General features: G+C 37.0%; 1 protein-coding gene across 3 annotated transcripts in view; it reads left to right on the top strand.

Annotated features, from left to right (window-relative positions):
* Positions 1–27697, top strand: part of LOC129440616 (uncharacterized) — a 64298-nt gene that overhangs the window by 17872 nt on the left and 18729 nt on the right. For 2 of the 3 annotated variants that reach the window (XM_055200063.2, XM_055200065.2), the window contains exons 2-3: positions 21938–21993; positions 26066–26178. In XM_055200063.2, coding sequence (XP_055056038.2) covers positions 21938–21993; positions 26066–26178 — 169 coding nt within the window. Of the gene's footprint in view, positions 1–9395; positions 9616–21937; positions 21994–26065; positions 26179–27697 lie in introns of those variants that run through there. The other variant, XM_055200066.2, reaches the window with a different exon arrangement.

Below are 27697 nucleotides of genomic sequence, written 5' to 3'. Positions count from 1 at the left end.
AACTCTCTGATTGCTCTGTCTGAGATCACAAAGAGACACAGAAGTTGAGAAACTCTGAGCATTATATTAGAGCTTGTTGAGATCTCTTCTGAAACTTAAAAGGAGACTAAATTGAGTTTTAGTGCATCTTATTGCTCCAGAGAAACGCCTGAGACACAGGAGAAATAAACCTTTGTCTCAGTTTGGTGTCATATGGATCTCAAAGTTGTCTAGGAGAAATAAATGAAACATTTTGGAGATCTCTTTTCAGATTTTCTTTTCCTCTGGGGAGGCCTGTGGCACATTGCTTTGTGTTCTCCCTATTTTATGACTAATAATGTCTTAGGCCCAAGTATGCTTTCTTCTATTACATGTCGTGTATTACAGCGTACCCACACAGTTGAATGCACAGCTTTGCAAAGTATACTTCATGTGACTCGTATGCGTATAAGCATTCGATACATGCGTATTGTGACAGAAAAGTATATTTGGGCCTTTCGAAGGTAATGTTTTTATACTCATGCTGATGGCCCATATCCACAATCTGTTAAAGTGCAGTTTACTCTAGTTCCTTAATACACAATATGCTTTTATGTTAAAGTCAGTCACTCAAGTCACCACATGGATCATTAATTTAACCTCACATGGATACAAGCTGTTGTTTTCTTGGGATGCATCTGGCCCTTGTGTAGGTGGACTCTGTGTGTAGCCAGTTCTTCCACATACTGTTGGGCCCAGTGGGAATGTACCAGGAAAAGGTTAACGAAGTTTCTCTAAGCTGGCTGGGTCACAAGCCTCCAACAATGCTGTTTGTTGTATGTAGAGTTGTAGTCCCATACAGATGGCTTGTTCTGGTTGACAGAGCTCTGAAGCAACTTGTGCAGAAAAAAATAACATTTATTTCATTCAAATAGCTGGATACAGAAATCTCAAATATTTATTTCTTTTTTTTTTTAAGGAAAACACAACCGTTTTTCAATAATTTACTATGTTCTTACCTCAACTTAGACAAATTAATACAAACCTATCTTTTTTCAATGCGTACACTTTTAAAGGTATAGCGGAACATTTTCCTGAATTTTTGAAGACCCGCCCCTCCACTTTTTATTAAAAAATGCACATGCGCAACACTCTACCTGCTCCCGAGAGGGAACGCCTATTAACATGTGCACGAGAGAGCATGCACGAGCGTATTTCTTCTCTTCGCTCTATTTACAAGTTGCTGCCGGCATGGCTCATACATTGAGATGTTTACCGTGTCTGCGCTGTTCGTGACTTGTGCCAGGGCTAGCAATGCTAATCATAGCTTACATCAACTTTTACTAGCAGTGATTTTAAATGGATATCTCCAAATAGCATGACAAACTTTACCTGTAGAGTAGAAACTTCGCGACTGAGGCATCAGTGGAAAGCCCAACCTGTGTGAAATATTCTTCTAAAAACACTCTGAGGTTTTGTTTCTTTCTTCAGATGCCTTTCTCTTTTTGTCATACAATAAACAAGTAACACTTTTTCTCTTGCGACCCTCAGACATGTTGAAAAAATACGGTGAGAACGCGAGCTTCAATGAATGGCTAAAACCGTAGCCTACCACACATATACACCTGAAAGTGTGCATGTGCAGAAAGCGAACCGAGGGACGAGCACGTACGATGGCCTTACGTAAACATATCATCAGAATGATTAACAACTGGGATGACCAATAGTCTTGATGCCCACCCGGGAAAAGAAAATCTGCCGCTATACCTTTAATCTTTGTACAGCGCCTCGTGAATGTGTTTGCATTTAGCCTAGCTCCATTCATTCCTTAGGATCCACCAAAGCCACCAAACACTTCCATGTTTTTCCTATTTAAAGACGGTTAGTTACACGAGTAAATATGGTGGCACGAAATAAAACTTTTGTTTGGAACCATAGGAATAATTGGGGCTAGGCTAAATGCTAACACATTCACAAAGCGCTGTACAAAGATTTAAAGTGCATGCATTAAAAAAAAAAGTTTGTATTAATTCATCCAAGATGAGGTAAGAACATAGTAAAATATTGAAAAACGGTGGTGTTTTCCTTTAAATATGCAAATCTTGTTTTATTTGAAAGATCAATAACATTTCCATACTTAACTTTTGTGCTTGGCAATTTTTTGTTGAATGCATATGTCCTCTTTACTATGCAGTTATGTAGTCATGTTTAGTTTAAACATTTTCATATATCATAAGATTGTCAGATAAGTTTTGCTCTTACTAGAAAAGGCTCCAAGCTTGTGTGAGAGCACTACATCATTTCAAACATTTATGATGTTCCCACATTCCAGCCCTATCTTAGTCCAATAAAAGAGCTTAAAAAATCTTTAAGCCTGTCAAAGTACTACTTGCCAAAGATTTAAGCACTGATGTTTTATCATGGAAACATTTACATTCTTGAATAATGCTGCTTTCAGGATGTGTGCCAAAAAATACACACATTTCCCCTCCAGGTGGTGAATGACATGATGCAGTTCAAATCTTTATCACGCCTCCCTAATGACTCCCGGTAGCCTTGTACCTAATAAGGTCAGGCTGTTTGCCCCTTAAAACTGATTGTGTTGAACTGTTTGGCCAGTGATATCCATGTTCAACATAATGTAATGAGTCTCAGCCCCACACTACTTTTAGTTTTCCTCTCCACTGCTGTAAAGTTACTAGTTAATGCCAAATAGACAAACGAGCCCATTTGCATCAAGAAACACCTAATGTAAAATTCCTTTTTGCAGTTGGTAACATATTTGAATACTCTTGTTTATGAAAATGATTATTTATTTGACATTTATTCCTCATATTTCATGTACATGTTGTTGTGCTATTGGTGGCCATATATGTATTTAAACGAATACAGGTTTTGGTTTACAAAACACAGGTTTGACCCTGTCTGAGGCCTTTAATCACTTCACATCGAGAACTTGTGAACGAGAGAATAAATCAACAACAGCTTGCATACCTAAACCCTCCCACAGAGTAACAAGAAAAGTTGCAACCAGCCATAGATTCAGTGCAAGTTGATGTTATCTAGTCCCTTACCTCAGATAACTTCAACGGGCATGAGCGTTTGCCAGGCTCATTTGATTATTATGAAGAAATATAAAAGTCAAGGTGTGCTAAATGTAACATGGTTAATGGTTGTTTAGACACAGGTGGTGTCCTATATCTAGTATCTCGCTATTGCAATATTTAGCCTTTATAAGGAATAATTGATGATCGTTTAAAGGACAAGTTCGGTGTTTTACACTTAAAGCCCTGTTTTCAGATTGTTTATGATGAAATAGAACGGTTTTGACTGAAATTTGGACATATGATGCTGGCCTGAGAATTTTCGGGTGTTTGTTCTATCACCTCCCACCTCTACAATGGGTGTATAGGTGCACAGGAACAATCCTTCCTAAAATGCATTAAACTTTCGTTTACAAAGAAGTGAAACTCACCGAGTGGTCAGGGGTGTTCACTGATATGCTCACACATAAATCGCTGCAAAAGATGCTTTCCAACAGGTTTTATCGTAGTTTTTGTCCAACTCCATTGACTTGTATTAGATGTGCTGTGAGCTACGGTATTACTCCGCGCCGGGAACGTTGTTTGTATTCCTGCAATTGGCAAAGGTGGATTATCACCACCAACTGGGCTGGAGTGTCTAGTATTCAAGCTCTAAACGGAAGAATATACGGGTGTGAGGCGTTTGGAAAAATAGGTCCACAAGTTTACAACGAATGCTAAAACACCTGTTGGAAAGCGTCTTTTGCAGCAATTTTTTTGGTGAGCATATCAGTGAACACCCCTGACCACTCGGTGAGTTTCACGTCTTTGTAAACGAAAGTTTAATGCATTTTAGGAAGGATTGTTCCTATGCAGCCCGTTGTAGAGGTGGGGGGTAATACAACAAAGACGTGAAAATTCTCGGGCCAGCATCATATGTCCAAATTGCAATCAAAACCGTTCTATTTTATCATAAACAATCTTAAAACAGGGCTTTAAATGAAAAATACTGAACTTGTCCTTTAATTATTCGAAATAATGCGCAGCCAAGGTATTAATGCGGTACGACGCGAGTTACCAGAGACATTGCTCTGGTGGTTATTTTAAATTATACCACGGGTCTGTTGAATGCTGCATTCTGATTGGCTGAGAAATGTTCCGTGGTTATGCATTAATTTCTGATAACCGCACACCTAACTTGTCAAATGTCTTAAAAATAGGCACCAATGGCCTTATAATTCAATGGGCCGTTGTCAATTATTCCTTACACATTTGACAGGTCAGGTGTGCATTTATGGGAAAATAGTATATCTATAAAACATTTCTTTCTCAACCAATCAGAATAAAGCATTCAACAACAATAAGGGTAAAATTGCAAAAAAGCAAAGTTTGTCAAAACTTAAGAAACATGCATTCCGGATTGATTTAAAACGCTGAATATTTTTTGTATTATAAGTTTTGTAATAGGTTTTATTAACAACTTCTGCATAAGTCAGGCCTGCCTCTTGTTTTGCATTGTTCTGACTCAATTTGATTGCTCTTTGTAGACTTACTGGAATTAAAGCCTTCTGCTTCCCATGAAGTATGAGTGTGTTATAATCCTATAACTTTATTATGAGGTCATGAGAGCTGCCCTGAAAATGTCATGAAATGCAAATTTGATCCCTGATTAATACTATTTACTGCAGATTAATTCAAAATATATTATACTGCTTTGTGAGCTTTCACAAACCAATAAATCAGGAAAAGTATGTACTGAGGCAACATTCGAGAGAAATACAGGGCTGATAGTTTGGACCTGAGAGGAACTAGAGGTTGTACATCAATTGTTGAGTGTCTACAGAAAAACAGTCCTAGGAAAAGCTATACTGTCTATGAGGAACATTTGAATACATTAGTGTTTGTATGAGGTATAGCCGAGTGTGTAGACATGAGTAAGGGGCTGTGATCCAGTAGTTGTGTGGGACATTCAGGACGGGAAATGCCAGAGTTTTCCCGGAGGAATGTTCCCTCGGAGAGGCCAGTGGTTAAACTCACCCTGTTCGGTTACTACTATAAAGTGGCCTGCGAACTAAAGGGGTGAGGTTTATGAATAATGTGTTGAAAAAAGTTACACAATTGTGACTGATTATATGTCTACGTTGGCTTTAGATATTCAAAACCTGAAGAAAATATGTGCACAAATTAGGGTTTAGATATTGTAGGGAAGTCTTTGCCTACCAGTTAAGTGTTTTTATAATGGTTAGTGCATCATATAAGAATAAATGTTCACAAATAGTGTACAAACACAAATAAAGTAAAAGTACTCAATAATCAATAACATAACTAGAAGTAAAGACACGTTTATGGTGTTCCACTATAGCGGGCTGCATTGGGGTTAAATATGTAATCTGAGATGCAGAAGCCTTTCATATATGTTTCATGTAGTTATGGGTCAGAATCTAACTGTTAAGGAATGAATTTGCCTCAAAGCGTCCCTATAATAAATAACAGCATGGGTTGAGGCTAGCAGTACATTTCCTTTAAAGGGTAATAGCAGCATTGTTGATGGAAAAGCGGGAGTCAGTTCCTGCAATTCTGATAAGAGTTGTAACCTCTCTAGCCTTAATGCTTCATTGAAAAGATTCATTTGGCGGACTTCCTTCACGGAGAAAGGCGGTATGCCAAAGTTCCTTCCTCACTTCTAAATAGGACTGGATGTGTATCTGTGTTTGTCTTCAATAGACATCTATTTATATAGAAGCTGACATACTGTGTAAGATTAATGATGAAAAGCTACTGCAGTGTCTTTGTATAGGATGGGGTTACAGTGTTAGGTTCATGTTTCACAACAGTTACTTGACTAATTGCAGCTTTAATCATTGCTGAAACTGTAGACTTATTGTATGTGCCTGTGTGTGTTCAGACTAGGCAATACTTACTGGAACCACAGACACACCTGTTGATTGATTTGTGTATTTGAATATATATTATGAAGAACAGTTATGTTTTTGTTTAGTTTTGTAGTTAAATGTTTAACACTCACCACAACAGGTAGCTTGTAAAATTTGTTGGACCCACCATACAAGTACTGTTAAAATAATCGTACAAAACGCCAAGTTTCCTTTTAACTTTTAAAGGGGACATTTCACAAGACTTTTTTAAGATTAAAAAAATTAGTATTAGGTGTCCCCTGAGTATGTATGTGAAGTTGTAGCTCAACATACCCCACAGATAATTTATTACAGCATGTTAAGGAGCACCTATTGTCCAATTCACGTTATTAAATTTTCTTTGGTATGTATTAATAAATGTTAACGATATACAAAAGTTACAAATCCCAAAGCAAACCATATTGCAAGTTATCATCTCCAACGTTTATCTCTTTTCTTGGACTACAACAAACACTCAGATTGTAGTCAACAGTAGTTTACTTCCTGGGATTGGTGATGTAGACAAGACCGACATTTAGGGCTGGTAAAAAAAACGGTTTTCCGATTAATCGTTTTTTTTTAACGTGGTCGATTCCAAATCGATTCTCAAAGAGCAGAATCGTTTTTTCCCCCATATTTATTTGCGCAAATATTGAATGTAAGATTAACGTAAATCAAATGACTAGTCTTCTTCACTAGATGTCACCCTCTTTTTTGCCTTTTGCGATGTTACCAAGGAGCGAGAGGCGAGCCTGTCATTCATTCATTCAGTGCTTAAAATGGTGGTTTCAGGTGCTTCATCGACGTTGATGCCACCTTCACATAAAAAGTCATGGAAGCATTTTAGATTTCGCAAGCAAGACGACAACGATAGTGTTGTGGCTTTTCATTTCTTTTTATTAATTACCCACTTGTAAACTGCTGTTCACTGTTCTTTTTTATTAATATAGTATTTGTATTAAATCATTGAGTTGAATCGAGAATCGAGTATAAAAACCGACATGAGAACCGGAATTGAAAATTTAATCAAGAATCAAAATCGAATCAATTTGAAAAGCTTGTGAATCGAAATCAAATCGATCTGGAATAGGGATGCACCGATACCGGTATCGGGTATCGGCCTCGATGCCACATTTTCTAAAGTACTCGTTAAAAGTCCGATACCACGGTCTGAGAAATGTCTATGTTTGAGTGGTGTGTAAGGGGTTAATGCCTCTTGTGTTGTCCAAAGAGGCAGAGTTTACAACAAACTGAAAAAAATACTTTTTAGTTTTTTTTTATAATTATTTATTCTGTAATATGTTACATACAACATGCTTTTCATTTTAAATAAATGTTCTTAATTCCAAACTAGTCCCTTGTTTTTTTGTTAAATTATATGACTAAAACTGTTACCTGTAAATTTAAATCATGTTTTTTTTTATGAAGTACTCTGTATCGGCATTCGGCAAGTACTGAAATGCAAGTACTCGTACTCATATTCCAAAAAAGTGGTATTGGTGCATCCCTAATCTGGAACATCTGAATCGATACCCAGCCCTACCAACGTTATCATATCCCGCTTCGGACTCAGCCTGTAAGTTAACTCCTGTTAGCATTGCATTGTGACCGAATCTTTCAAACAAGAGGAGCGTCACATTTCTGGCTGTCATCAGAGGTATTCAGGCCAATCACAATGTACAGATGGCCAATCAGGGACACAGAGCTTTTTAAATTTGTGCGTTTCAGGAAGAGAGTGAAATCTGGAGCTACAAAATGTACTGTATATGGAAAATAATGTGTTTTTTTTAACATAAACCACGCAAACACATTGTATTATACCAAATACACAAAATAACGTTTTTAGCAAGGAAATAGGTGCACTTTTAAATGCTTTTTTAAATGCACATGAGTTGATCTGTGCACTAAATGACAGTGATGTGGTTAAATTGTGCAGATTAAGGGGTGGTATTATCCCCTTCTGACATCACAAGGGGAGCCAAATTTCAATGAATGAAATTTTCAGAGAATGGTTTACCAAAACTAAGTTACTGGGTTGTTCTTTTTCGCATTTTCTAGGCTGATAGAAGCACTTGGGACCCAGTTATAGCACTTAAACATGGAAAAAGTCAGATTTTCATGATATGTCCCCTTTAAATTATTTAAGTATGCATCAGATCTCATTTCATCTAGCTTTTGAAATGAAGAATGTGTCCTGTGGAAACTTCTAGCCTTGTGTGAACAACAGTGTTAATGCAAATCTGCCGTCTGAAGAATTGCGTGTGAAGATGAAGATTGCTGTCTGATGAAGGCTGCGTTTCATCACCAAAAGAGCCACAGTAACCTATAGTACCACAAATTGAATAAATAGATCACTTTTAGACACTCTTTAGTGCTTATTTCAGTTTGCACTATATAAGATCCACATTTGATTGTTTTTTCATTCATATTTTAAAGCAAATTATTACTTTTATGAGTACATGATGTGTCCCATTTTGCAATGATATATCACATGCATGTCTGTTTTCTTTTTCCCATCCCCCTTTAAATCTATTCTCCCAATACTCCTTTTTATTCACTCTCTATTGTTAACTCTTCCAATCTATCCTTTTGTTGTATTTTGGCAAAATCTTCCTCTCAGCAAATCCTGGACTGATTCTAATGTGTTTTACTCTTCAAATAGCTGCCATTAGCATAACCACTGACTATTCCCCCTACATGGATAGCCAGCATTAGTTAGACGCAGATGACCTATAAAGTTACAATTACAGCTAAGCGGGCTCAAGTTGTAAACCTAATTTAATAGCTATTGTTGTACGTCTTCATTAGACTCACGTCTCTTGGTTTAGGTGTAGTTTTCACCTCCCTTGGCCGCTGAACTCATGTTGAGCAACTTGGCTCTGTCTGGGCCAGGCCAGCACACACTTGAATGAATAGCACTTGGCACACCGTATTCAGTAAGTTTATTATTATGCCAGATGGCAATGTGCTCAGTGTACTTTCTGCAAAGGTTGTAAGAAAGCCCACAGTTGAAACTGCCCCATTCCAGACTGCCCCAGGTTTGCCAGGCAGTTGCCTCTGCTTGAATCTGCATTCAATGGTTATAATGATCCCTTTCCCTCGAAAGGTCCCATTGTCTTAGAGAAGCAGATGTGATGATATTCTTTTGCATTGTTTTTAACCTGGGTTTGTCATTATGCATGATACATTGGGTACTGTAATCTATGGTTTAGGACACAATCTAAATGGAGATGTTAGCACACAAGGTGCATCAGGCAAACTAGCTGACACAAGTGCAAGTTTGGACAAAGCATTTTGTTTCATACTGCCAATTTGTCATGTTGTTCTTTCTGTCTGTTGAATTTCTATATTCAGTATTGTAGGTGCAGTTTTTCGTCTTATCACCTTTCTCTGAGTCATAACTATATAAACATTAACAGCTTCCTTTTCCCAGAGATTTTAGTCCAGTGACATTTAAAGCAGTTGGTTTATAGGGAGTGACGCAAATCAGTGCATCTGCTTTCAATTTACAATCATTTTCAGACAGACCCGAGAATATTAGAGAACATATCCAAACAGCCATACTTGTGGCTACGAAAGCAGGATTGGCGAGGGACTATTAGTCATTTAGTTCATCCAAAATAAGAGGCCTTCTGGATTTGTTTTCTGAAAGAGTCAAATATGCCACAGACGAATTTTTAGTAGAAAACGGTTTCTTCTATGCCAGTTGGTTTCACGACCAGGTAGGTAAACCCCCCTTTTTCAATCTTTAACGTTATGCACATGAATACTCCTCAGCACAGCTGTTTTTCAGCTTCACGCACTACAAATGGAATGTGGCCATCTTAGGCAAGGTGGACATCCAAGTAGATTTGGCATGGGAACTTATAAGTGTATCAACATAACTTTCAGTGAAGGGCTCTGTGGACATTGTCAAGATTTCAGAGACATTCATTCAAGCGAACATTTTGCTTAACAAAGCAGAAGCACTTGGATATTGGTTGAAATGATGTTGGCTAGTTACCAAATCTGTTGTACATCAGAAAGTGAGTTGAGTTCAGTGCTGTGTTTGCTTTTTCAGAAAGTCTTCAATGTTGTCATCTAAAAATGAATTTATACCACGGGCTGTTGAATGCTTTATTCTGATTGGAAATGTTCTATGGGTGTTGATTATTTTTCTGTAAACCGCACACACCTAACCTTTAAAATGTCTTACAAATAGACACCAGAGGAATGTTTGTGGTAACCGTGGTATAGGCGGAATAATTGACTCCAGTCCTTTGAATTATTTGAAAATAATGCACATCCGCTTTGTGTCGTGCCGCATTACCACCTTGGGTGTGCATTATTTTCTAATAATTCATTGGCCCGTCGTTAACTATTCCTTACTTATAGTATGGTTGCTTTTAATTTTTTTAATTTTTATGCAATTTAAGATGTTTTAAATTTTAACAAAGAATAATAATGATATTTTACTGTCATCTAAGTTCAGATTTATTACATATCACAAGATATCTATTTGAAGGAAATGTCAGGTAGAATATTTGATGTTTTTGATATTTTGAATATTTGATTTAAATATTTGATGGAAACTACAAAATACCAGACAACTGTGCCAGTATACAAAACTATTTTTCAAAACATATTTTATTTAAATGGAGCACATTTTTTATGTTTTTCTATAAATACAGGGGAGAGCAGGTGCAAGAGTACCATTTTTCAGAAAAACTTAATTTTAAAAGATAATGTTTTAGACAGAGATATATTTTTGCTGTGGTCAATAACTCACAAGTGTGGTCTATCATTATCAGGTGGAATTTTGAACACATGTAATATATAATTAAATGTGTTACATGTATAATTTCACTTTGAACATAAGTAGCACATTGTTACTTTTGACCCCGTCAGCAGGGACGGAATTAACACACAGGTGGGTCAAAAGTAACACAACAGTACAAGATAGATTTTTTTATTAAATATAACTGACTATGACCTTGTTGAAATATGTTACTGCAAACATATTTTGTCGTTAATTTTTGCATAAAATAATGAAATTACATTTTCATTTTAAATTTCAGTTTTATCAAATGTTTTAAAAGCAACCCGCCAGTACAAACTTGAATTGTTTAGAATTAAAAAGAATTTCAATAGTTTGAACACTATAAAAATGAAATTAAATCAAATTGGAATAATATAAATATTCAACATAATGCAACAGTATTAGCAGCGGGACAAAACTAACAAGTGTAACAAGTCCCGACATTTAAACCAGATTTATTTATTTTTTAAACTATGAGAAGGCAAACCACATGATGTGTTAGCTAGGGCTGTCAAAATATTAATTGCGATTAATTCGCGTACAAAATAAAACTAAGTTTTGCATAATATATGGCTGTTTCTTAATATGCGATCTTGCGTCCTTGTGTCCTCGCTCTACGTCATCATTAACAGTCGAAGTTCAATTCCAATTATCAAGAACTCAAGTACAGAGGACGCATGAAAATACCCAGATGAGTTCTTGATATCAAAGATGCATCGAGTGCAGACTTGCGCGTTGAAATCTGGGGAGGTCACGTGACCAGCAGGAAGATCGCACACATCTCAATTCTCACAAGTCCGTTCTTTGCGTTCTTAGAATTGAGAAACAGCCTATGTCTGTGCACTGTGCATAATTATTTTGTATATATAAACACCCACATACATTTATACATTTAAGAAAAATCTTATGTATGTATATATTTTTTTTATCTATATATAATATAAAATATATAAAAATCTAAATATAACAGTGCACACACATATATTATGCAAAAACAAACTTTTATTTTGTATGCGATTAATCCCGATTAATTTTTTGACAGCAAAACGATGAGGAAATAGCGTGATATTTGTCAACTCTGTCAAGGGTTGCGTGCTAAAGATGCTGTCATAGTTTGGAATGTAAATGTAGTCAGGGCTCAGAGGAAAACACTTTGTTACTTTCATCCCAGTTCTCCCCTACTTCAAGTGTGTCATAGCAAAGTATTTCCTTAATTTGTAAAACTCCCACACAAATTACTGCATTATAAAATCACCTTCTTTTGTTTTTTCTTCATGTTGTTTATGGCCTCTCCCTCTTTCCTCATCCATCCCCATTCTCTGTTCACATACAGTAACTGGCTGACTCAGACATGGACTGCAGAACAGAGCTGCTTGTGTTTTTCTCATCAGTCTCTTGACACAGGAAATGTGTATGTGTGAGGTGAGGAAAGGCCAGACGACTTCCAGACAACAACACCTCTCTTCACATACAACAGACTGCAGGAAATGTCTAAAGCCGTTTATTTTAAGACTTTCATTAATGGAAATAGATGCTTTTTTAAGAATAGAGTACTTTTGTGTGTTTACGGTTTAATATACAAACAACACAAACAGGCCACACATGTACTGCATAATAGCACACATTATCCCTGCAGTCAGTGCTCTGGGTCGTGCGTCCGTCCCTCTGGACTTTCTCACTTTGTTTTAGTGTTTTTCCAACAAGTCCTTTTGAAAAATGTCCAGACAAACTTAACCTCTTCAACCCTAAAGGATTTGTCAGTATGCCTCAGTATGTATTGTTGTGTTTGTTGCATATGTGCAGTTGTGTTTGAGTTGTCGGCACATTGCCTTTCATCCTTGACTCTTAAAAGCTAATCCATGTAACATCCATGTATAGCATGCAATCATGAACACATCTGTTCCCAAGCTGTGATTTTCATCTAGAAAAGATGTTACAAGGTTTTACAGTCATATTTAATGCAAAGACATAACATAACTGAGATGTGACTGGACGATGCTGTAATCCTTAAAGACCTATTTTTTCACATGCTTACAGAGAATGGTTTACCAAAACCGGGTTACTGTTTTTTTTTTACGTTTTTTAAGTTGATAGAAGCACTTGTTACCCAATTTTAGCACTTAAACATGGAAAAAGTCAGATTTGTCAGGTAATGTTTACTGTATAGTTTCAATTATTAATTAAGTGATGCATATATATAAATTAAGTGTAGCGCAACTAAACTAAAGTAAGTTTTGGGTAATATGAGCGGTTTGAGGGTTCATAGATTTAAATTTTCACCTAAAACATTAGACCAGTGGTTCCCAAACGTTTTCAGCGTGTGGCCCCCCTTGTGCATGCCATGGTGCATTCCTTCGCGGCCCCCCAAAGAAAATTTGTGACAAAAAACGGTTCTAAAACTCAACATTTTAAAGGCGGAGTCCATGATGTTTGAAAGCCAATGTTGATATTTGAAATCACCTAAACAAACACGCCCCTACCCCAATAGAATCTGGACCTTCTGTTGATTGATAGACCCGCCCCACACATTCGCAACCCGGCATTTGATTTGATTTGATTGGCTATAAGTGTGTTTTGGTAGTCGGCCCATCTCCTTTTCCAACGCGTTTTTCAAACATTATGGACTCCGCCTTTAATAAAAAAAAACATTAAATTATACCAAAAAGTAGTGCTTTTGGTTAGTAGCCTTATTTTTTTTAGGTTTAATCACACAGAATTCAGGATAAATTAATGTATTTCATAAAATATCATAAAACTGGGGCCCCCTGGCACCATCTCGCGGCCCCCCTGGGGGCCCCGTCCCCCAGTTTGAAAACCACTGCATTAGACCATCCGGGAACTTTATAGATACTCATTACAACATACTACGATTTGGGACATACTACTTCTACTTTCAAATACTATTTAGGATGGATATTATGCTAAATGAGACGCAGGGCTAGTAAAGTGACTTTACCACTGCCTAAGGTACATAGGAGGTGATTTCAGATATCAGTGTAGGCAAGTTAATGGTGCCATATTCTAATAGTATCAAACACATATAAATATAGGATAAAAGTTTGACTATTTTACATAATAATACATAATAAAAATGTGTTATATAAGAGGTGCGTATTTCTTTATACTAAACTTTTCATTTCATTTTTTCTAACATTTCTTTTGCTATCTTAGATTTATATTTCCATCCAATCTTAGGAAGTCACACCCTTAGTTTCGGGAAAGCATGTATATCTCTTAGTGCTTAATAGGCACCTAGCTAGGTTTTGCAAGCAGGAATAATTACTGTTTCCTAAAACATGGGATCTATGAGACAAATGGAAAAAGGCCAAACAAAAGCTCATGCAAACGTGCTGGAGGTGCATGTTGTGCATTTAAGCGAACAGCGTCACAGATACCATGGTGATGCTATGCATGCCTGCAAGACAATGAGTGATTTGCTGTTTGTGCTCACTCATTTACTATGTCAATGGGAATGTGTGTGGTCTCCGCTAACTGTACAAATAAAACAATATACCATGACATTTCACTGTAGCTTTCTCTAGATTACTGCACGACATGACTTGACCCCTAGATAAACCAACCAGTGCTTTGAATGTGACCCAGATAGGATGGTGGACAAGTGTCACTGAATCTGTCCTGTGTTCACCTTAGTGACATTTGTTTATTGTAATGCATTCGAGGCAAGCATGACTTTGTGTTCTGTCTTAAGTACTCTTTTAAAGGTTAGCTTACCTTCTTCTTTCATGTCTTTGGCTCAGGTAAGATTAGAATTAGTTTATTATATGTAAAGATTTGAATGGCTTGGCTTTGTAGCATAATTACACTACACTTATTACAGGGATAAAAGCAAGTTGGAAATAAGTGCCCTGCTTAAGAGTGCAATGATGGTAGGATTGTCCCCTCTGGGGTTCAACCTTTTGGTCATCAGATCAGATGTTAAGCATTAGAGCTCTGCCCACAGCCCACCACCTCCACCTCTTTTTTCAACTCGACTCTTGTCGAGTTAATGATGGCAAAACCACACACCCACTTAGAAACAACTAGAATCTTAACTTTGTAGACTATTTTCTTTCATTTTCGTTTGATTGTAGGTACAATTAAAGGAAAACACCGCCATTTTTAATATTTTATTAATTTAGACAAATTAATACATCCCTATCTTTTTTCAATGCATGCACTTCATCTTTGTACAGCGTGTTGTGAATGTGTTAGCATTTAGCCTAGCCCCATTCATTCCTTAGGATCCAAACAGTGATGAATTTAGAAGCCACCAAACACTTCCATGTTTTCCCCATTTAAAGACTGTTACATGAGTAATACACGAGTAAGTATGGCGGCACAAAATAAAAAATGGCGTTTTTTTAAGCAATTAAAAAATGAGATCTATATTGTATAGCGGAAGAGCACTTAGTTTGCAGCACTTCGACCTCTTTGGGCAGTAACATCATCACTTCTGACTACTCCCCCTCTCGCTTAAACTTCATCAATATTAGTGCGCAGAGGTCAAAGTGCTGCAAACAAAGTGCTGCTTTTCCGCCATACAATATAGTTCTTATTTTTATTCGCTTAAAAAATCACCACGTTTTTTTGTGCCACCATACTTACTCGTGTAACTACTCATGTAACAGTCTTTAAACAGGGAAAACATGGAAGTGTTTGGTGGCTTCTAAATTCATCCATGTTTGGATCCTAAGGAATGAATGGGGCTAGGCTAAATGCTAACACATCCACAACGCGCTGTACAAAGATTAAGTGCATGCATTGAAAAAAGATAGGGATGTATTAATTCATCTAAGTTGAGGTAAGAACATAGTAAAATATTGAAAAACGGTGCTGTTTTCCTTTAAGACCAGTATTAAAGATATTTCTGAGGTTAGAATGAGTAAATTTAACATGTATCATGCTATTTAAATACATAAAATAAAATAATCTGTTTAATCTGTGTTAGCATTCTCGCCTTGACGATGAAACTTTTGTCTTGTTATGCAAAAACCGACAGCTGCAAGCACTTTTCTGATCCCCTATTACTCTCTCTCTCTCTCTCTCTCTTTCTCTCTCTCTCTCTCTCTCTCTCTCTCTCTCTCTCTCTCTCTCTCTCTCTCTCTCTCTCATCCTTTATATTCCTATACTGGTGTGGAGATCTGGAACAATGGTGTCACTACATGCTAATTGCAGTCTGATTGGTAGGTTGGTTTGCTGGGTTTTGTTGAACACAGACCCTGATGAGGGGTAACAAGCTGTTGCTTATGTCTGAGTCAAAAGCCCAGAGGTCAGAGTTTGGGTGGGTTTCAGAGATCAGAGGCTTTGAAGACAATAGGAACATGATGATGACAGGCTCATTACAGTGGTTAGAGAGGAAGAATTCTCTGTAGAAGAAGGTGTTAAAATGAATTACATAGACAAAAAAAATGACATTTTGTAACCAACATTTGTAAAATTGACTAAGCAGTCGATTGCCTGATTGACTTGATTGAAGAGTCCTCTATAATCAGTCTGGTTTCAAGCTCACTTGAACCGAAGCAGACATGTTTACATAAGACATATTCTCATATTTAGTAAAAGCCAATTAAAACGCACTGAAAAGGAACGTGGGGTATTTTTAATAAAACAAGTAAAACAAACAACATGTTTCATTTTGCAGCTGCCAGGGACGTCTGTCGGCATGTAGATGGCTGCAGCTTTGTGCTTTTAAGGAAATAATGTAGTTTAAAAATGCAGTTCTACCATGCAAACTGTCTAAGCAACAGCACTACAATATAAAAAACGAATAAAGAAAACTAAATAAACTAGCTGACCTCTTTAGCTGACAACTTATTTGTTGTCAAGTAATTATTTGTCACTCATCTTTACTTATAAAAGTAGGGTTTGTGGATTTGTGGATCACATTTTTTGTTGTTTGCACCATAATACTTAATTCTGTGTAACTGGAACCTGTTGTACACAAACGTGGACAATGACACTGCTTTGTGTTCAAAGAAAAATATTTGGTTATTATATTAATGGGTCCTTCCTAACCCCAAATAGCTGGAAGAAATCTAAAATGAAAGCCAAACCAAAGCTTGGGTCTTTGGAGGTTAAGCACCTAAACAATCTTAAGTAAATCTTTTACTTAATTTTACTTGAGTAAAAGTAAAAAAGCACTAGATTTTCTAATGTAATTATGCATTAAATGAAATTGTATGTAATGTAGTGGAATAAAAATATGAAACTATGCTTTAGAATGTAGTGAAGTAAAAGTTTTCCAAAGAGAAACCCTCTGATCAAGTATAGATAATGTCCACAAGAAGATAATTCAAGGTGCCAGGGGGTTTTCAGGGGGGTCGGGGAGGTTACACCCAATAATAAAACTAGCAACGATTAATGAAACCATTATGTACAGTTGACACTACAGCCACCTCCTCAGTATTTAAAGGGGCAATGAATCTATCGATTTTATTGTTTTATACTCTTCTCTGAGGTCTACTTATGATGTTCGCATGGTTTTTGCATTCAAAAACATCAAAAGCAATAAGTAATAGGCTATTTTGTAAAATGGATTAGTGGCTCTCTGGAGAAATGGTTCGTTTGAAGGGGCGGGCCGCATTGAAGACCTGGACGTAAACGCCCACTGCTGTGATTGGACAGCTTCATTCCCCGTCATTACATGTGGGGAAATGTTTTAAAAACATTAATGTGGAAAAATAGCAGCCGAACACATATATGTTTGATCCACACAAAAGATTCTGGGTGCTAAAGATGATTGAACAAATGACAATTCGTATAGTGAAGTAGAAACAAACTCAACGAGTCTAAATTACCGTATACAACACAGTAAGCGTGCATCAAAATCTAACCAATAACTTTGTATATTTCTATTTTGCTTGTGAGGTTGCTCTTAGATACACGTAACGTTACATACCACAGTTATATGATAAAAAAGCTTTGTTGAGTGTTGGACCTTTCAAACGCAACTTGCCTAAAATATTGTATACAACACAGTAAGTGGGCATCAGAATCTAAATTGCAGCTGGTGAGTCCTTCCTTATCACTAACTTTGTATATTTCTTCCGTTATATTACAGTCATATTGTTAAGTGTTGCACCTTTATTAATCGTTTAATGTTTTTAGTAAATTAAAACAGTCAAACATACATGTTTAGACACGGATGTTACAACAGGACATATCAAGCGATTTCTTCTAACAAAGCAATAGTGAAACGCAGTAACTTTATCTTAAATAAAGTACATTTTTTACTTACTGCTGTGTCATTTTTGTCAGATACAATATTAGCAGTGCTTTTAATCACAGTCTCTCTGCAAATCCAGCTTCTTTACAAATGAATCCATGGCACAAAGTAAACAAACACTCCCCACGCAAGCTGGAACTTCTTTAAAAACTAACTTTAATCATGCATTCCTAATGTTATGTTCCAAACCTACGAGTTAAGGATATACAGCGTCTGTGTTGTTCCCAGATGGTTCATCTACAACTTAACACTCCGTTTCCATGGGTATTCATAACAGATCACCGCGTCAAAATAAAAGTCTCTCAGGAAAAATGTATTTAAAAGCCATTTTGTATTTAAAAGCCATTTTGGTTACATTTGGCAATCTTTAAAGATATGTTTACTGATTGTTGAGTCACTGCATGGTTTGCTTTGCCCCTGGCCCACACGTGTGTCACGTGAAGCCGGGGGGCGGGGCTACACAAGTGGTCGTTGTATTTGGGTTTGGAGGAGGTGTTTAAATTCTAATCTGATGTCATATTTCAGCACATTCCTGAATCAACTATTTTCTTGGCTTGGTGCCAAAAACTGTTATATTTCAGTAAAGAGGACGTTTTCAGTTCTGAAGCTTGCAGGATGTTCGTGTCAGTATGATGACCTCTTACATAACAGAATATCAAGTTAAAATGTATTGTTTGATTCACTGCCCCTTTAAACCTAACCTACATGCCCTTGAACGTGTCTAGCTGTTAATGGACAAGTTTGATCCCTCTGTCAAGTTCAAGTGTCATTATTAATTATAGGATATACTTTAATGTGCCGTTATAAAGGCTTTTTCCCAGTGATTCACTTGTTAATGGTGTCACTCAGTTATGATATACATGCCACAGCAGGTCCATCCAAAAGCCAGTATGATTTACAGACTCAAGCCTATTAATTGCTACCTGAAGTCAAAGAGAGAAGAGAAAGTCAGGGTGTTTCACCATCAATCACTAGTCTTGGGACTAGACATACATTATTTTATTTCTTCTTTAGAGGAGAGGCAAAAACATGAGATAGATGAATTACTAAGAAGCCATAAGTTTAGAACTGTAATTTTGCATACAGAACAGACCTAGTACTGTACACCTAATAATTGCTTTAAATGGGGCTAATTTTGTCCCTTTGGGCATTTTAAATAGTAAAGGAATATTTTACCCAAAAATTAAAACTCTTTTGTCTTTGACATATCATACAACAGCTAGTTACGAGAAGTTATTAACATGCTGCCAAACTAGATCTGACCACAAGAACAATTACATACACTGTTGCACTGCACTGAAAATTAAGTCTTACAAACTACTGTAAGTGCCCCTCCTGTTCTTACATGTTTGCTGTGGTGTGGCTGTTGGGTGGCCCCAGTACAAAATCTAATATTTCCTCTTAACCTCACTTTTAAGTAATAGTCCCAGTGCATCCATGTCAAATAACCATAAACATCTGTGACCTACAGTAAGTGCAAAGTAGCATTGTGATTTTATAAACTGATGAAAAAAAACAATAGAGTGCCGCAGGGATGAGGTATTTTTGTAGGCAAAACGAGGATGCAAGTTAGTATTTGAGCAGTTCCGGTTACATTGTACCGATGTCTATGGGTTTTTTGAATGGCTTTTGGGTAAACGCCTCAAATAAGATCATGGATAAACACAAGCCCAATTTATTTTCATGTTTTATTCTACGACATAAAACACCAATACTACCCATACCCTTGATTTTGAAAGCTTTAACGTGTCTTTTAAAAGGTGGTTGCTATCGAATTGCTACATCCCAGAAAGCATTTTGGCTAAAACTAGGCTAAATTTGGACTGTCAGTGAAATAGACAATAGTCCCTTTCACACATACAGTCTTTACTGGTAATTTACTGGTAAATTGCCGTTAACATGTCATGTGTGAACAGAACCTTTCCGGTAAATCAGTGCTCCCAATTTACCAGTAAGACATGTTGTAAGATTAACGGTAATTTGCCGGTAAGCGCTGTGTGTGAACGAAAAATATAGCATTACCGGCATTTAGATGACGTCAGACCGCGCTGACAGATTGGGCGGGCCAATCAGAAAGTTTTTTATACAGGTGACGCGGTTTCCCCCAGACTGTTTACGGACGTTTCCACACACATGTTGCTTAAAAGTCGAGCACACCTGAAGTTAACATCCACATTTCTTCACCAAAGTTGTTTAAAACAGCTTACCATCTAATTGCCAAATTGCCGACGTCCTTAGCACACCATCTGTGAAGCCTAATGTGCAAACGCGCAGGTTCTGTTTGACGCCGCCTAACGCAATGTTGTTTGGTCACGAGCAACTTCGCGACCGTTTGCCACAGATGTGAAAACAACAAAATACGGACCGTGGATATTAAGTCATAACCCGCCGTTTACAAATACGACACAGACGGAGCTCGCCGGCCGAGGGCCACAGGTAAGTTCCGCTTTCTCTCCGAGTTTACCGGTATTTTGATACTGATGTGTGAATGATGTCTTACTAGTGAAAAGACAGAGAGTCACTGATTGTGTGAACAGCACATTTTTGTATTTACTGGTAAATTCATTCTGGTAAATTCATGGTAATTTACCAGAATTGCTGTGTGAAAGAGGCTATTATGTATACATTTAGAACAAATGAAAGCAAACGCCTTAAACATCTGTTGGCTTTGTTTACATGTTGGAATATCATACATCTTCAAGTTATTTTGGCAAAAATGGCACGTAACCAATTCAAGATTATTTAGGGTAGAAGTGGGTTACTCATAGCAGGACTATATTGGATCTATAGTTAGCCGTCATTTCAACATCTCGGTTTTTGCTTGCTGTAATAGGACTACAGACGTTGTTGAGGACTTAAACATCATCAGACATGAAGATCTCAAAAGCAGTGCAATTCCCAACAAACATCCTCAGATATGCCTCAGGAATATGTTTTTAATAAAGTTTGAAAGAGTTGTCAGAAGATTTGTGGTGAAGGCATCAATCAAGTGACCGTGGTGTAGTTGTGTGTAGCCTGAGGTTAGCTTTTAATCTAGTAAGCACATTTAGAGTGCACAAGTTGTGTTTGTCTTTGAACATTAACTTGTTGGACAAAACATGTAAGTGTCATAAACTTTTGTTAAATACAAAACTTTGTTTTGCATATAGACTTTATAGATAAAGTCTATATGGGAAAAATTAAGAAGTCTATGGGCCTACAAAAATAAATCTTCCTTTTGGCACTCTTTTGACTTTAGAGCTAGTAGCCCAAGAGAACATTGTGTTTCAAGCTCTGACTTGAGCCTGTGAAAGTAACACTTTTGAAAGCTTGTTGGTGAAGGCAGAGGAAAAGTTAAGTTGATTGTAAGAGGCTCTTGTTGAAAAATCAAGAGAGGGGTAATAAAGATGGGGTTACACTCTTAGAAAACAAGTACAAAAGTGTCACTGGGGTGGAACCCTTTCAAAAAGTACACCTTTGTACCTGAAGAGTGCATACTGGTACCACAAATTTATATATCTGTGACCTTTGTAAAGGGTACTGTCCCAGTGGCAGCTTTTGCACCCTTTTCTAAAAGTGTACAGGTGGCTCAGGTTGGCTCTTTGTGAACATTTTTGGAAAATTAATTTTTCTACCAGGCTCAGTAGGTTTGCTGGAGTCAGTGCTTGGTGTGCACAATACATGTTTTTTATGCATAACAGTTAGATGTTAAAGTGTAGGATAAACCCATGGATAATGTACACATTGTTTTTACACACAAGCCCATTTGTTGCATTTTCAGATGATGTAAATGAGAATGTGGTATAGATTATTGTTAACATTTCAGAATGTAATAGGTCATGGATCTCTACTGACATTGTTTTTTTTTACCAGCAAGTAACCGGTCTTAACTTTGTTATGGTCTGCTGTATAACATTTACATTGCAATCTACTTTTAAAAATCATGTAAACTCTTTCACTAGTTTCTGAAATGTAGAGTGCTATGTGTTTTGCTTAACAGCCTAATCATTTACTGATTTTTATCTTTCTTTGTCTTTTCTAGGGCACTGTTTGCATATGATGGATTGACCAACAATCTTAAACTGTCTGATTCAGGAGGTAAAGTGTTTATGAAAATGTAACAATGTTATTGTTGCTCCAATAGGATTCTGGAAGTAAAAAAAACTGACTTCATTTATACTCAGAAATACTCAGATAGAGGCAATATGCCACTGTCTTCTTAACTAAAAGGAATAGTTCACCCAAAAATGAAATTTACTTATCCTCAAACCAACTGGTGTTATATCAAATAACATCCTGGCTATTTTCAGCTTTATAATGGCATTGGATAGTGCCCCATTTTAACGTTCCAAAAAGTGCATCCATCCATCAGAAAGTAATTCATTACGTTATTAAATGTGTTACGAGGCGAATCAATATTATATTTCAAACTTTACAAACTACCCCATATGCATGTTCATAAGGCGGAGGGTTGTGTGGATCTAAAGAAGAAAGTCATATACATCTATATGTCTTGATGGTAAAAATGGAAATGCAAATAGTTTATTTTGGGGTGAACTATCCCTTTAAAAAAATATTTTACTTTTAGAATTGCTGAAGAAGAACTATAATCCTAATCCCCTGATTTCTGCAATATACTGTATAGTTGTTAGTGTCATGCATGATAGCATTGTGCTAGTAATGCTAAGTATACAGGAGCTGGTCAGTGCTGGTCATATAATTAGAATATCATCAAAAAGTTGATTTATTTCACTAATTCCATTCAAAAAGGGAAACTTGTATATTATATTCATTCATTACACACAGACTGATACATTTCAAATGGTTATTTCTTTTAATTTTGATGATTATAACTGACAACTAAGGAGAATCTGAAATTCCGTATCTCAGAAAATTAGAATATTACTTAAGACCAATACAAGGATTTTTAGAAATCTGGGCTAACTGAAAAGTATGAACATGAAAAGTATGAGCATGTACAGCACTCAATACTTTGGGGTTCCTTTTGCCTGAATTACTGCAGCAATGTGGAGTGGCATGGAGTCGATCAGTCTGTGGCACTGCTCAGGTGTTAAGAGAGCCCAGGTTGCTCTGATAGTGGCCTTCAGCTCTTCTGCATTGTTGGGTCTGGCATATCGCATCTTCCTCTTCACAGTACCCCATAGATTTTTTGTGGGGTTAAGGTCAGGCAAGTTTGCTGGCCAATTAAGAACAGGGATACCATGGTCCTTAAACCAGGTACTGGTAGCTTTGGCACTGTGTGCACATGCCAAACCTGTTGGAAAATTAAATCTGCAACTTCATAAAGTTGGTCAGCAGCAGGAAGCATGAAGCAATCTAAAACTTCCTGGAGTATGGATGCGTTGTCCTTAGACCTTAGAAAACACAATGGGCCAACACCAGCAGATGACATGGCACCCCAAACCATCACTGACTGTGGAAACTTTACACTGGACCTCAAGCAGCATGAATTGTGTGCCTTTCCTTTCTTCCTCCAGACTCTTGGAACCTGATTTCCAAAGAAAATGCTAAATTTACTTTCATCAGAGAACATAACTTTGGACCACTCAGCAGTCTGTGCGTAGTGGTTCTTGAAGCACTGACTCCAGCTGCAGTCCACTCTTGTGAATCAGTTTTGTTTCACAATCCTCTCCAGGGTGCAGTTCTCCCTATTGCTTGTAAACTTTTTTCTACCACATCTTTTCCTTCCCTTCGCCTCTCTGTTAATGTGCTTGGACACATAGCTCTGTGAACAGCCTCTTTTGCAATGACCTTTTGTGTCTTGCCCTCCTTGTGCAAGGTGTCAATGGTCATCTTTTGGACAACTGTTATGTCAGCAGTCTTCCCCATAATTGTGTAGCATACAGAACTACACTGAGTAACCATTTAAAGGCCTTTGCAGGTGTTTTGAGTTAATTAGCTGATTAGAGTGTGGCACCAGATGTCTTCAAAATTGAACCGTTTCACAATATTCAAATTTTCTGAGATACTAAACTTGTGATTTTCCTTAAATGTCAGATAAAATCATCAAAATGAAAAGAAATTAAATTTTAAAATACATCAATCTGTGTGTAATGAATAAATATAATATACAAGTTTCACTTTTTGAATGGAATTAGTGAAATAAATAAACTTTTTGGTGATATTCTAGGGATGCTTCGATCGATCGGCCGCCGATCGTAATCGCCCGATAACGGCATTAAATGACACGATCGACACTCGCTAAATTTGCCGATCTCATGAGCCGATCGATCTTTCTGTTTACTTTTGTCATCATAGCGTTCCTGATGCGGCTGGAATTAGAGACCATTTTACACAGTGCGAGCATTTTTTAACCCGTTGTGACGTGCAGATTTGGATTTCTCTCTCTGCCTTTACAGAGATATGCGTATTTTCTATGAGGATGCGCTCCGGTCCTCAGCACGATGCGTCTTCACATCCCTATCAAACAGCGTATACAACACATATCTATTGCGGACAATTGCATCCTCATGCCGAAAGTTTATTACTTGCATTCGTTTTAAAGTTTTGAAGGTTTAAGTTTCCATTTTCCTCACAGCTGCTCTTGTTTGCGGACACCCGCTGCACGCATACACAGCAGCCGGTCATCAGTGCACGTGAAGAGAACGATCTCTCTCACTTCTTAAAGCTACAGTATTCTAATTCATCTCTCAATAAAATTACTCTCTGTTCATCAGTAAAGAACTGTTGTACTTCATACGAATGCGTGTATATTTAATTCATACAGTAAAGACTGTGAAGTGTTTTATTTTAATTACTTTTAACAGACATAAACCTTTTTAAATGCATATTACATTTTTCTTTGCAAGAAGAAATATTTGTTGTGCTTATTTATTTGATTCTCTATTAAAACAATAATATACATAATTTATAGTTAGTTTCATTTCTACAAATGGTGCAAACTCTGCTAGATTATAGAGAAAAGATTCCCATCCCACTGCCATTCTGTGATCGGCACCGATCGGCAGATCATGATCTTGGTGATCGGTAATCGGTGATCGGCCCCAAAAATGCTGATCGGAGCATCTCTATTCTAATTATAAGACCAGCACCTGTATGTGCTTAATTTCTAAGTAACGAACAAAACTGTATATAAATTATATTTCTTTCACTGAATATTGCTGTGCATATTGTCTGTCAACTTTATTTATGTAAATATATGCTATTTTACATTTATAATTAATGAATCAGTCGTTTAATATTGTTCTGAATATTATTCATAGTGCTTTATGAGATGGGTATTTTAGAAAAAGTGCTTTAGAAATGTCATTAATTATGCAGTCAAACATTTTTATTTTTTTAAATACTCAGAATCTTGTAGCAGGTCTTGTATCTCTTCATTAAATATTGTCATGCCTGTATTAAAAAAAAAATGGGAGAATTCTTCTGGGATCAAGCTTACCTAAAAAGTTGGTGGTCACTGTTGTGGTGTATTTGACCCTACAGCATTTATAAGCTTAGTTTAAGGGCAATCATGTGACATTCAACTATGAAACCTTTATATGTAAAGAGTTTTACCAATCAAAGTTGCCAAAAGTTGCCAAAGCAGCTCCCCTTGAAGCAATAGTTCACCCAAAATTGAACCCATTCCCCCACACAAAATCCTCTCATTTTAAACATAAGATAGGAATGACTTTCTTCTGCAGAACACAAATGAAGGTCATTTAATGAATATTTGGTTTGGTGGGTTTAATACAACTCACTATCAAAAACATATGTGGCTCCTAAAATTCTTCATCTAATGATTGGTTTGATTAAAACAGCCTGATATTTATTTATGCAAATTCACAGTAAAACTACATCTGGAAGTGCACAACAGAGAATAACTGTTTATGTTAGTAAAAAAGGACGACTCGTTTTTTGTTCTGCAGATAAAAGAAAGTCATGTTGGTTAATAGTGAAAAAATGATTTTCATTTTTTGGGTGAACTGTTCCTTTAATATCAGATGAGAAGAAAAACTTGACTTCTGTCAAGACAAGCAGGCTGACTCTATCATGAATCTGTCCCCTGGTGTTGATGGCAGCCGGGTGAAAGAATGCAAGTGTTTCATTTTGGCAGAGACTTTATCTTTCATGTGTCCATTATTTCATAAAAAATGATTTGGATTTTGTCTTCCCCCCTTTATTTTCTCTCTTTCCAATCTGCCAGCTGGAGGTTTGACAGAACTGGTTGGGAAATTTCACAGCAGCAGGGCCACGTATGGCCTCTGCAGGCTGGGATTGACAGAAACGGGACAACCACAGATTGTCATGGTCTGCTGGGTAAGATCATACTATGCAGTCAACACATTACATCTTTGCAGCCATAACAAATCCATTTAGATTCATTTACATGTAGGTTTAAACATAAACTGTCCTGAATTTTAGATAAAGTGAGGCATAATGTATTGAAATATTGTCTCTTTCTATTCATTGGTGTGCTTCAAAGATATCAAACTTCTGGATGAGGTCATTTTGCCTTGTTCCAATTGGATGTTTATGTGTAGCTGGTATTGGATGTTGTCATGGGGCGTGAGCCTGATTTGTTTCCTTATTGGTTGGAGCTGCCACAGCATTACACAGCTCATGTTTAACCAAAGGATGTGAGGTTCCTGTTGATGAGACGTGTCAATGGTTTCACTTCACAAAGGGCTTTGACCTTCACACTTGTAACTGAAGGAGCTCAAATACCGACAGAATGAGGAATTCTGGGAACCTTTCTAATATCCATCATGGCTCTGGTTGCTAAGGTAACAAGTGGGAATGTTGTGTTTAGGGTCAGAGGTGCCATCTGTAGCCGGTCAGGCATTGTATAGAAGAGGGGGGTGTGGATTCACTGACCTGTTAACTGCAATAGAAACATTCTTGGGTGCCAGGCTGGTACTCAAACACACACATAACACACCAGTCTACTAGAAGTTAAAGATGTACCAGAAGAGTAGTCATCCTGAACTTTCATTTTAAATACATTTACATCAGGGCATGAAAAACATGTCGTCCAAGTTTGGCGGACATTTTTGAATAATAGTGAACAAATCTCACCCTTAAATGTTTTTTAAACAGTTATGAAGAAGTAATTCAGACAGATGCCTTTAGATCATAGACTAACAACAAGTGACCCCAAACATCTAAACTGTAGTAGTAAACAAACAAAGAAAGAAAACAGAACAGAGTCTGTTAGGTTCCAGATGATTAAACAAATGATAAATTGTTCAAAAGTATTTTCACACTTTCTGGTTGTTAAGCACAGTTGAATGCCCATTCAGAATGTGTTGAACTACACCTGTGGTTACTCAGCTAGGACACCTGTATAAACTTTTACACAAGTTCAAGTAGCTCTGACTTCACACCCACTAAAATGAGTATGGCAGCAGCTGTGAAGTTAGTTTTATGAAACTCTCCAGCATCATTTGATGCAAATATTTGTTATCCAATGCAGTAAAATTGATACATTTATGGTTTAGGTCAGGGATCTCCAACCTTTTTGTGAGCAAGGGCTACCACAATAGATAAAACAATCTGGAGGGCTACTTTTAGGGGGCTACTTTTTTATAGTCTGTTCAAAACTTTTTTGTTTTAAAGGGGCCATAGCGTGAATATCTGACTTTTTCCATGTTTAAGTGCTATAATTGGGTCCCCAGTGCTTTTATCAACCAAGAAAACGTGAAAAACATTGTTTTGTTTGCAAACATGTAAAAAATTAGGTTGTTCAGATTTCGCCTGTTTTGTGAGGCAAGTCGAATTACAATAATACCGCCCCCTTAATCTGCACTATCTAACCAAGGCACTGCCATTTACTGCA

Source organism: Misgurnus anguillicaudatus, chromosome 22 (assembly GCF_027580225.2).
Source record: "Misgurnus anguillicaudatus chromosome 22, ASM2758022v2, whole genome shotgun sequence".
NCBI classification, from domain to species: domain Eukaryota; kingdom Metazoa; phylum Chordata; class Actinopteri; order Cypriniformes; family Cobitidae; genus Misgurnus; species Misgurnus anguillicaudatus.
The sequence above is the reverse complement of the archived record's forward strand: the minus strand, read 5'-3'. Positions and strand labels throughout refer to the sequence as shown.